The sequence below is a fragment of the Trichomycterus rosablanca genome, chromosome 4 (assembly GCF_030014385.1).
Source record: "Trichomycterus rosablanca isolate fTriRos1 chromosome 4, fTriRos1.hap1, whole genome shotgun sequence".
Classification (NCBI taxonomy): Eukaryota; Metazoa; Chordata; class Actinopteri; order Siluriformes; family Trichomycteridae; genus Trichomycterus; species Trichomycterus rosablanca.
In genome coordinates, this window is record NC_085991.1 from 7790834 (window position 1) to 7803747 (window position 12914).

Genomic DNA, 12914 nt, shown 5'->3' on the forward strand with positions numbered 1-12914 from the left:
TGTTACTGCATTGCACCAAGTGATTCTTGGGAAACTAGGCCCACCACGACCCTGACCAGGATAAAGCAGTAAACATTAAAATAATGATGTTGATGATGATGCTGATGATGACAGTTGTGGCCCAGTGGTTAAGGTGCTGGACTAGTAATCCAAAGGTTGCTGGTTCAAGCCCTACCACTGCCACGTTTGCCACTGTTGGGCCCTTGAGCAAGACCCTTAACCCTCAATTGCACCCAGTGATTCTTTGGAAACTAGACCCACCACGACCCTGACCAGGATAAAGCAGTAAACATCACATGATGATGGTGACATATGACAAATGAGGCACAGTTGAGACCTAGTGGTTATGGTACTGGACTAGTGATTAAAATACGGCTGGTTTAAGCCTCACCACTGCCAGGTTGGCACTGTTGGGCCCTTGAGCAAGGCCCCTAACCCTCAATTGCTTAAACGATATGCTGCAGTGAAAACTTTGGACACCCCTGCTGACGACTTTGTTCCAGACGTCACTAAGTGAGAGCTTTAGAGATATTTTGGTCAGTGAAGCTTCGGCTGCGTTTCCGAGATTATGTAACGCCGTGTAACTGCACTCAACAGCAGCCAAGTTTCGAGAGTTTACAGATTCCTGATAGCTAGAAACATGAGACAATGCTGTCTGGCTGCGGTGCAATTTGCACTGTACAAGGCTGATATGAATAGCTGAGAGATGTGTGTGTAGGAGGCCAGTGGACAAAAGAATAAAAGGGCTGAAAAGGTGGCAAACCGTATATGGATAAAACGTCTGTATATATGACTGCTTCTTTCTTTCTCTTTGCTGTTTTGTTTATGCATTCTCTCAATGTAGCATAGACTATTAGTTTTTACTCCCTCCGACGTGTGTGCAGTCTACAGACCCCTTTTTATTCACCCATACTTTGGTGAATTAGTGCGTGAGGATTCTTACGCACGGAGAGTCATGCACTGATCTTCGCGTTCCTCCACTTCTGTACAGGCTCCTCAGGATCCCCACTTACCCCTTTTTTTTAGTGTACTATTTTCCAACCCAGCAGACTAGTGCCCAATTTTGTCTGCTGCAGGTACTGTCAGTTGTGTTTGCTAGGGGGTGTCTAGCCGGTCGGTAGCAGAGCTGATATTCGAACCTCCACCTGGGCAAAAATGACTGCTGGTTATAAACTAGTCCTTAAACATATGAAAAAAAACCATGACTGTGGATAAATATGAATGTTCCTTATACCTGAATCTATCACTTAATTAAATCCTGTATATTACTAAGGCCAGGTGGCAAAGTCCAAGGTTTGTCCAACTGTTTTTCAAACAACACACATTTTGTCCACGATTTTCACCACAACCCAGACAACACAAACAATGCATCAAAACGATGCACTTAATTAATAAAAATAGAGGCAATCTGGTCCCACTGTGGTTTACAAGATGTAACGTAAAGCCTCCACAAGGGGGCGTTTGTGTACAAGTTCATTTCGTGTTTATGTGCCTGGTAAAATTTGCTTATTTAAGTTGTGTTATTTTTCCCAAGGGTCAGCCAGGGCATAGTACATAGTGGCGGGATAGAACCAGGGTCCCGGGGATCTGGGTTTGAATGTCACCACATATTCCAAAAACAGTGGACTTACTTGTATGTATTAGCTAATTTCATTCCCTATAATAGATTTCATTATGAGTCTCCTTGTCCAGTTTGTATTATCCCCTTGTGTCCCCTTGTGTTTCCAGGACAGGCACTGGACCTTAAGCAACCCCGATGAAAATAGAGTGGGTTATAACGTGGACTTGCAGACATGCTCCATAAGCTAATGTCATGCACGCTGATGTCTGTCACGTCTCTTTCAGGTTCACATACACTCTGGGGGAAGGCATGTGGCTGCCGCTGAGCAAGAGCTTCGTCATTCCTCCAGCCGAGCTGGCCATCAACCCTTCTGCCAAGTGTAAGACGGATATGACCGTCATGGAAGACGCTGTGGATGTCAGGTGGGTGGCTTTTTTCCACACAGAAACACAAGTACATGAGGAGAAACTGAACTGACCAAACTTTAATCTACTCTGTACATGATTCACTACTTATCATACTGGTTTTGGGTGTCCTGGTTTCTGGGTGCCACAGACCCAGAGCATTAATTAGCTTTCAGAAGAGTGCTTTTAAAAAAAAAAAAAAAAAAAAAAAAAAAAAAAAGGGTCCTTACACAGCGTCGAAGACCCCACTCCCTTTTTTTACTCCGGTCTTTTCTCACCCAGCAGACTAGTGGCCAATTTTGTCTGTTGCAGGCACTGACAGTTGTGCCTGCCAGGGGGCGCCCTGCCAATCTGTAGCAGAACCCAATTCTGACCTACAAAAGTACTTTTTTGTGTGCTCTTTAAAGGGAGACTGTCCCATTTTTGGAAAATGTTGATTTAATGCCAGATGTTTTGAGAATAATATTGTTTACAACCACTTTATATTATTTCAGAGAAATCGAAGCTAGTAAAGTCAAAATATCTATATTTATTTGTCAGATCAATAGTAATGACAGTCTGTGACTTATATTGGTGGAGTTTAAGGTTATTATTTAAAGTAACTATTATTTTTTATCAGCGTTAGTGGGCTAGCATGATAATAATAATAATAATAATAGAAATAATACTAATAATAATAATAAAAAAATAATACTAATAATAATAATAGTAATAATAATAAAATAATACTAGTAATAATAATAATAATAATAATAATAATAATACAATAAGTCTAGTAATTATAATAACAATAATAATAATAATAATTAGAAGAAGAACTATATATTAGGGCTGTCAAACGATTAAAATTTTTAATCGCGATTAATCTCAGAATTTCATATAGTTAATCGCGATTAATCGCATTTAAAAAAATCTGTGTAAATGTTATAGAAAACAAGGATTTTTAAGTGAAATGTTACAATTAAAATGGTGAACACATTTTATGCTAAATGTACTGATGTTAAAAACTGCTGGGACAAGAGAAAACTGTAAGGGAGTTTATTCACTCACATACTAGGCAGTAAATGTCAGATTGTAGGTTAGAATTTCTCCATCAGCAAACATTGTAGATCAGCGGTGCTTTAGGTGGGATAAGGCGTAGTTATTGTATCAGACTTGTCTGTGGTTGTATTGTGACAATGGTTTGATGGACGTTTCTACACGAAGTGAGTGTGTTTTGACCCTTTGGGGCTTCCATAGTTCATGAACTAACGTGCTCGACTCAGCTTTCCGGTATTCGGTACAGAAGAAGAAGTTAATTAAGTGTAATAAAGTCTTCTGCTCCCGACAACTTGTGAATATAGCGTGTATTTATTTCTTTATTATGCAAGTGCATCACTACCACGCTCGGTTACATTATGTTAACAAACCGCAAATAAAAAACGGTGGCAAGTCCGACATTAAAACGTTTGTTCTACCAGTCAAGTGTCAACATGAACTAGAATTTGCGTTAATGGCACTAATTTTTTAAATCGCGTTAAATTGAGATTGCGTTAATGCGTTATTATCGCGTTAACTTCGACAGCCCTACTATATATATTTATTTTTAATATTTTATTGTTTATTTATTTATTTTTTGCCACTGTGGATCTGGTCCACATAACAGACTTTACATTGGACACAGTTTTTATGCCGGATGCCCTGTCTGACAAAACCCTCCTATTTTTTATCTGGGCTTGGGACTGGCACTGAGAGCGCGCTGACAAGTGCAACTCACAAATGCTCAACCCCCAACACCTGTCTCCCCAACCTCAGACATTTACCAATCATATTCATACAGACACTGATCGGCTGGTAGCACCACTGAGATTACAATCCTAAATCCAGATGTCTCAGCGGTAGTGGGTTAACGTATTTGACACCTATAACAATAATAATATTTACAACAACAATAATTTTTAATCTTTTTGTCATTTTTTATCAGTCTAAACATGATCCTCAATATAGGTATTTTAAGCTTTTAAATTTGTTGGAAGAGCAAAACACACTTTTCTAAATGTAGTTTAGAAATTTGAGAATTATCTTCATGCGGAAACATTCTGAAATTAGATTGACTTTAAATGGACTGCTTCTAGCAAATAAAGTGACAATTTTGTGTGATGGACCAGCCTACATTTTTATAATACACATTTTTAATGCACTTCTTTCAGTCCTGAAACTTTAGACTTGATCAAATTATTCCAGGGCTAAATTGGTTATAATGTCACTAATTTGCCTTTTCTCATCTATTTCGTAATAAAGCTTATGGGTTTTTTTAGTGCCTGGAAGCTTATGACATTTAAACATTAAATACGTCTCTGACATTTTAACAAAGTGAGATAAAGTAAAAATATGGCTAAAAGTGGAGCAACACTGAAGTTATTTCATTTTCAACTTTTACCATTGCCTTATTCTGATCAGAGTCACAGTGGGTCCGGCTTTTCCAGAATGGGGAAGTGAGCACAATGCAGTAACACACCCAGGACTTCATGCCTGATTATCTGCTAGCATCGCTGGGCATTTGAACCCTGCATCCCAGGAGTAGTGGGTTACCGCAGTTAAGTTCCAGTGTTTGCTGACCTGTTACAAATCCATTTAAAGTACAACACATTGTCCGTGTGTCACAAATCAAATAAACATAACTGCAATTATGTCAGGAAATTTTTGGCATTTACATTTATAGATCCTTGTTCCTTGTCAGCTCCACTTACCATATAGAAGCACTTTGTAGTTCTACAATTACTGACTGTAGTCCATCTGTTTCTCTCCATACCTTTTTGGCCTGCTTTCATGCTGTTCTTCAATGGTCAGGACCCCCACAGGACCACCACAGAGCAGGTATTATTTGGGTGGTGGATGATTCTCAGCACTGCAGTGACACTGACATGGTGGTGGTGTGTTAGTGTGTGTTGTGCTGGTATGAGTGGATCAGACACAGCAATGCTGCTGGAGTTTTTAAATACCGTGTCCACTCACTGTCCACTCTATTAGACACTCCTACCTAGTTGGTCCACCTTGTAGATGTAAAGTCAGAGACGATCGCTCATCTATTGGTGCTGTTTGAGTTGGTCATCTTCTAGACCTTCATCAGTGGTCACAGGACGCTGCCCACAGGGCACTGTTGGCTGGATCATTTTGGTTGGTGGACTATTTTCAGTCCAGCAGTGACAGTGAGGTGTTTAAAAACTCCAGAAGCGCTGCTGTGTCTGATCCACTCATACCAGCACAACACACACTAACACACCACCACCATGTCAGTGTCACTGCAGTGCTGAGAATGATCCACCACTTAAATAATACCTGCTCTGTAGTGGTCCTGGGAGAGTCCTGACCATTGAAGAACAGCATGAAAGGGGGCTAACAAAGCATGCAGAGAAACAGATGGACTACAGTCAGTAATTGTAGAACTACAAAGTGCTTCTATATGGTAAGTGGAGCTGATAAAATGGACAGTGAGTGTAGAAACAAGGAGGTGGTTTTAATGTTATGGCTGATCAGTGTTACTGCTGAAAGCTACATGTTGTGGATTGGTGGAGTTTTGCTTTGAATTAGGCATCTAATTAAAGCTTTCCCTGCAGAAGGAGTTTCTCTCTCTCTCTCTCTCTCTCTCTCTCTCTCTCTGTTTTTTTTTTCCCAAAGTGCCATCATTATCCAGAGAAAGAACCGTAGGTGTTTGACCTATTATGCTTTCATGTAGTGAGGTCAGCCCTAGATATAAGGGACTATTTTCACTCTGGCATTCAAAAACAACTGAACATAAGAAAATAAATGAGTAAGTAAGAACATTACATTTGCAAAACAAAACAGAGCATCCTTTCTGATTCGAAGTGACAGTCATGGCCGTGTACTCATAAATCTGTCCGTCAAAATTACAGCGCCGGTTCAGACGGCACTGCAGAATTTACCAAGTCCTAAAAAGATCAGACGACGAAGAGATCACACGTTCTACCCTGTCAAAGAAAATCACATGAATCTCTTCATCCAGTCAAGCTTAATACAAGCTGAAGCATCAAGTTCATGTGTTCAGTGTTTAGGGAATGATATATGTGCAATATATTTATTCATTCTTTTATATTCACTAAGTATTTAATTATCTATTAGAGTGGAAGTGGGTCCACTGCCACCCAGAAACATTGGGATGGGGCATTGATTTGTCTATAATCTAATACACGGTGACAAAGAAAAATTAGCAAAACCCCCTGTTAATAGATAGATAGATAGATAGATAGATAGATAGATAGATAGATAGATAGATAGATAGATAGATAGATAGATAGACAGACAGATTAATATAAGGATGAATGGATGAATGGATAGATAGACAGACAGACAGACAGATCAATATAAGGATGGTTGGATGATGGATGGATAGACAGACAGACAGACAGACAGATCAATATAAGGATGGTTGGATGGATGGATGGATAGACAGACAGATCAGTATAAGGATGGATGGATAGACAGACAGACAGACAGATCAGTATAAGGATGGTTGGATGGATGGATGGATAGACAGACAGATCAGTATAAGGATGGATGGATAGACAGACAGACAGACAGACAGATCAGTATAAGGATGGATGGATGGATGGATGGATGGATAGATGGATCGATCAATATGAGGCTAGATGGATAGATAAACAGACAGATAGACAGACAGATTGATATAAGGCTGGATGGATGGATGGACAGACAGACAGATCATATAAGTCTGGATAGACATGACAATCTCATGGTCAGGTGTCTAGTCTAGGTATTTTTGGTCACATACGTCATGATGCCAGATGGGTTAAATACTGCTTAATAATATTATTATAGCTTTTAGTCATAATTGTGTTATTATTGTCATGTTACAGAGATGGGGCAGCCACAGAGACCTTGTTTACCTGAACATATATTTTATAGTCGGCTCCCAGAGTGTAAGGAAGAGTAAAATAAAAATAATAATAATAATAAAGACAAATAACTTCAGTTAATTGAACATGCTTTTTGCCACTAACATATTGATGGTATCACTATAATCTTCCTGCCTCGCGGTGATTCTCTCAACGGACTCTTTCACAACTCTAATCTTCATCAATATTTATCAACAGCAGTCATTAACAATGTGCTCTGTGTGTTTCTGTATTGTTTGTTTGTTTCGTTTAGAGAGGAGCTGATGATCTCCTCGTCCTTCGACAGTCTGGAAGTTCTGCTCGACTCTTTTGGCCCAGTGCGAGACTGTTCCAAGGATAACGGTGGCTGCAGCCGCAACTTCCGCTGCATCTCCGATCGAAAGCTGGACTCTACTGGTTGTGTGGTACGTTGCCAGATCCTCACTTATTGTAACTGCGTTGTTTATTTTTGTTGTTTTAGCACCACATCTTTACAGAGTGTTAGTTAATTGTTTACTTGGCTTTGGAGGCCTGTCATGTTTACCTACCTGGATTTGGATTCTTTTATTTTATTTTTTTATTAACTGTGATCGTTATTTTATTAACTGTGATCATCAGATTTGTGTCGCAACAGATAAGGTTACAGATTTGGTAATAAACATATGAGCATTCTGTCACCATTCCAGTTTCTCTGTGCTCCTGGAACTCCTGTGCACCCGCCACACGAGCGTGGTGTGTGTTTAGTAAAGCCAACGCCCCTTTTGTGATTGGGCTCTGGTTAATGATCCACAGGTGCTTCTTATTTAGCTGATGACATTTAAGGAGGCTTGTGGATCTGTTAGACGGAGACTATTTTGATTTGAATTTGGTTTGTTTGCTTCCTATGCTCATGTTCTTTTGGTTAGCCTTAGCCTTTGCCTTAGCCTTTGCCTTAGCCTTTGCCTTTGCCTTAGCCTTTGCCTTAGCCTTAGCCTTTGCCTTAGCCTTTGCCTTTGCCTTAGCCTTTGCCTTAGCCTTTGCCTTTGCCTTAGCCTTTGCCTTAGCCTTTGCCTTAGCCTTTGCCTTTGCCTTAGCCTTTGCCTTAGCCTTTGCCTTTGCCTTAGCCTTTGCCTTAGCCTTAGCCTTTGCCTTAGCCTTAGCCTTTGCCTTAGCCTTTGCCTTAGCCTTAGCCTTAGCCTTAGCCTTAGCCTTTGCCTTAGCCTTTGCCTTAGCCTTGTTATAATTTTGTTTGCTCTTGTTTGCTCTTGTTTAAGTCCTGTTTAGTTCATGTCTTGTCTTAGTCTGATTCATGTTTAGCATTAGCTTAGGTATCATGTTTAGTATTAGGGTTTAGGTTTGTTTAGGTTCTTTTATGTATTTAGCAATTAGCATTAGCATTTAGCTTAGCATAGGTTGTGTGTTTGGTTTTGTGTACCTTTGTCTTGTCTTGTCTTTTGTTACTATTAAATATCTTTTTGTTAATCATCTCTGCGTGTGTGTCCGCCCCCTCTGGTCCGATCTAGCCCTGATATCGTTATACACTGCCTGGCCAAAAAAAAGGTCACACACACTAATATTTGGTTGGACCGCCTTTAGCTTTGATTACGGCACGCATTCGCTGTGGCGTCGTTTCCACAAGCTTCTAAACATTTATTTCTGTCCAGTTTTGCATTAATTTTCCCCCAAGATCTTGTATTGATGATGGGAGATTTGGATCACTGCGCAAAGTCTTTTCCAGCACATCCCAAAGATTCTCATAGGGGTTCAGATCCGTACTCTGTGGTGGCCAATCCATGTGTGAAAATGATGTCTCATGCTCCCTGAACCACTCCTTCACAATTTGAGCCCGATGAATCCTGGCATTATCATCTTGGAATATGCCCGTGCCATCAGGGAAGAAAAAATCCATTGATGGAATAACCTGGTCGTTCAGTATATCCAGGTAGTCAGCTGACCTCATTCTTTGGGCACATAACGTTGCTGAACCTAGACCTGACCGACTGCAGCAACCCCAGATCATAGCACTGCCCCCACAGGCTTGTACGGTAGGCACTAGGCATGATGGGTGCATCACTTCAGCCGCCTCTCTTCTTACCCTGATGCACCCATCACTCTGGAACAGGGTAAATCTGGACTCATCAGACCACATGACCTTCTTCCATTGCTCCAGAGTCCAATCTTTATGCTCCCTAGCAAATTGAAGCCGTTTTTGCCGGTTAGCCTGACTGACAAGTGGTGTTATTAAGGCTACACAGCTGTTTAGTCCCAATCCCTTGAGTTCCCTTCACATTGTGCGTGTGGAAATGCTCTTACTTTCACTATTAAACATATCCCTGAGTTCTACTGGAGTTTTTCTATGATTTGATTTCACCAAACGTTTAAGTGATCACCGATCACGATCATTCAAGATTTTTTTCCGACCACATTCCTTCCTCGAAGATAATGTTTCCCCACTGTCCTTCCACTTTTTAATAATGCGTTGAACAGTTCTTAACCCGATTTTAGTAGTTTCAGCTTCTCCTTAGATGTTTTCTCTGCTTGATGCATGCCAATAATAACCCTTCTGAAACAGATTAACATCTTTTCCACGACCACAGGATGTCTTTCGACATGGTTGTTTAACAAATGAGAAGCTACTCACTGCATCAGTCAGTGCAGTAATTATCCAAGGAGAGGCTCGTACCTATTTGCCAGGCAGTGTACATTCGCTCAGACTTTGGGGGTCAAGCTTACCTTAAATGGAATTATGCCCAGTAGCTTTTATCCGTTTTGATTATTTTCTTTTTATTTATTTATTTTTTTAAATTATCAGCTGGAATTAATGATCATAGCAGGTCTACTGGTCAATCACTACCCACCCACAGTAACAGAATGCAAATAAATGACCAGTCTTGCTCTCCGATCCTTGAACTCTCATTCCTCCTGTTACTTTTTCTCATTTCCTGAATTTTAAATCTAGCACGCACATCCCCACATTTTGACTTTAATTCGCGAGTTTGTTCTCGTGCACGCGTGGCGGTTCATCAGCCATGAAATGAGCCGGGGACTCTGGTTCCTCCCGCCATCTGCCTGAGATATGCTTAACGCCATCGCTCCCTCTGTTTGGCATGGGCTGTGAAAAGCGGGTCTGGTTTCTGCTGTAAGGTTTTACATGTTGATGAGCAGTTTTTTTTTTGGTCAACTGTGCTTGAACTTTCACCTTGTTAGCGATGTATTATTATTTATTAAAAAAAGATTCAATTATTCAATCCATAGACACCAAATAATTTTATTTCGTATGAATCGTGGAACTTATTATGTAATTCAGATTCTTGTGATACGCAGATTACACTGATCAGCCATAACATTAAAACCACCTCCTTGTTTCTACACTCACTGTCCATTTTATCAGCTCCACTTACCATATAGAAGCACTTTGTAGTTCTACAATTACTGACTGTAGTCCATCTATTTCTGTACATTCTTTTTTTAGCCTGCTTTCACCCTGTTCTTCAATGGTCAGGACCCCCACAGAGCAGGTATTATTTAGGTGGTGGATCATTCTCAGCACTGCAGTGACACTGACGTGTCCACTCACTGTCCACACTATTAGACACTCCTAGATTGGATTAAACAGCCCAACTGGCCATTTGTGGCTGTAGTTTGCCCACCACTGGTATAACCTTCTCTCATCAACAAGCTAATTTCATCAACATTCTAGATTACATAGATAATGACATTAACGAAAAGTGTCCCAATTAAAGTGGTCAGGAAATTGATATATTTCAGGTTGTGTTTCAGTGTAATTGCGCCGTTGTTGGTATATGTCAAACCCTGTATTACAATGTTTACTGTTTAATAATATGTTTGCTAAAATGTCTTGTAACGTACACCTACCAAGCACTTGTACAGCTTCGTGCATTCATAATTTTTTTAGCCTCAACTACCATACAGACTTTGTGGGTATACAGTTACTGACTGCTGCCCCTGTATCCAATTTCTGTTATTTGGTAGATGGACCATTCTCAGCACTGCACTGACACTAACATGGTAACATGGTATAACAAGTGTATCAGGTGCTGCAGTGTTGTTGGGATTTTTAAAACACCTCAGTGTGAACCCTGGGAGAAGACTAGTGCTCCATCCAAAAGTAAAAACCAAAAAGGGCCAAAAAGTGTCCAGTGATGAACTGATGGATAAAGAGCTCTAGTCTCTCTTCTGAACTGTACACTTATAGCCTAAGCTAACATATACACCGATCAGGGATAACATTATGACCACCTTCCTAATATTGTGTTGGCCCCCCTTTTGCCCTGACCCATCAAGGCACGGACTCCACTAGACCCCTGAAGGTGTGCCATGGTATCTGGCACCAAGAAGTTAGCAGCAGATCCTTTAACTCCTGTAAGTTGTGAGGTGGGGTCTCCACGGATCGGACTTGTTTGTCCAGCACATCCCACAGATGCTCGATTGGATTGAGATCTGGGGAATTTGGAGGCCAAGTCAACACCTCAAACACCATTCCTGAAGCATTTTTGCCTTGTGGCAGGGCGCATTATCCTGCTGAAAGAGGCCACAGCCATCAGGGAATATTGTTTTCATGAAAGGGTGTACATGGTCTGCAACAATGCTTAGGTAGGTGATACGTGTCAAAGTAACATCCACATGGATGGCAGGACCCAAGGTTTCCCAGCAGAACATTGCCCAAAGCATCACACTGCCTCTGCCGACTTGCCTTCTTCCTATAGTGCATCCTGGTGCCGTGTGTTCCCCAGGTAAGCGACGCACACGCACCCGGCCATCCACGTGATGTAAAGAAAACATGATTCATCACACCAGGCCACCTTCTTCCATTGCTCCGTGGTCCAGTTCCGAATCTCATGTGCCCATTGTTGGCGCTTTCGTTGGTGGACCGGGGTCAGCATGGACACCCTGACTGGTCTGCGACTCAATTTGGCCCTTGTCAAACTTGCTCAAGTCCTTGCTTGCCCATTTTTTCAACTTCTAACACATCAACTTTGAGGATAAAATGTTCACTTGCTGTCTAATATATCCCACCCACTAACAGGTGCCGTGATGAAGAGATAATCAGTGTTATTCACTTCACTCGTCATAATGTTATGCCTGGTCGGAGTATGTGTTTCTAATAAATAGTATAATAATAAGAATTGTATGTAAACATCCCAACAACACTGCTGCACCTGCTACACTCATACCAGAACAACAGTCAGTAGTCTATCATTACTATATTAGTGTTGATGCACTGCTGAGAATGGTCCACCACCTAAATAGCATCCGGTCATTGATTCATAATGGGGTACAGTAGGATGACAAGGTGTAAAGAGTGACAGATGAGCTACAGTCAGTAATTGTATATCCGTAATGTTCATCTGTATGGTTTGTGTAGCTAATAAAGTGCTTAAGTAGACATGCAACATCCAACAACAAGCAAAACAGTTGACATAGTTTCATTTCCAAGCTTTACTACTACGGTCAGGGTCCCGGTGGGTCAGGTTTCCCCAGAATTACTCGGCACAATGTAGTAACACACGCTGAAGAGGACGCCAATTCGTCACGGGGCCCTGGCCACACAGACATAGGTAATAACTTCTATGCATGATAGTACCGCCGGGGATTCGTTCTATTGATCCCAGCCGTACAGAGCAAGTGTAATTTCCAGCTGTGCCACCTGAGTGCCCACCAAAATTGTTTATATCAATAAAAATGGGTTCTGACATTAGTTAGTATCTTAGGGTGCCCAGGTATCTTAGTTGCTAAGTATTTATTAATTTATTGATCTATTTTTGTATTTTAATGATTAATAGGATGCAATTTTTACCCATCTGGCTTACCTACCCGACAGTACAAAGGAATTTAACACGATGACCTATTATCGGATAACACTGTGAAAAGTGGGCAGTAAAGCATTTTATTTTTACCCGCTCAGAGGTAAAGGGCACATACTCGCTGGCTGAACTAAAAGAGAATAGAAAACATTTTCCCTGAAGCCGATTTGACTGCACGGCCAGCGCAAAGCTGCAGTTAGCACTGAATAATGGGTTAAGTGGTCAGCACCACAGGAAGCAGCCTATATGACTC

The 12914-nt window shown here is 41.0% G+C and overlaps 1 protein-coding gene across 4 annotated transcripts in view; it reads left to right on the forward strand.

Moving 5' to 3' along the window:
• Positions 1 to 12914, forward strand: part of astn1 (astrotactin 1) — a 427949-nt gene that overhangs the window by 193720 nt on the left and 221315 nt on the right. For all 4 annotated transcript variants that reach the window (XM_062993914.1, XM_062993915.1, XM_062993916.1 and 1 more), the window contains 2 exons: positions 1846 to 1983; positions 7132 to 7282. In XM_062993914.1, coding sequence (XP_062849984.1) covers positions 1846 to 1983; positions 7132 to 7282 — 289 coding nt within the window. The remainder of the gene's footprint in view (positions 1 to 1845; positions 1984 to 7131; positions 7283 to 12914) is intronic.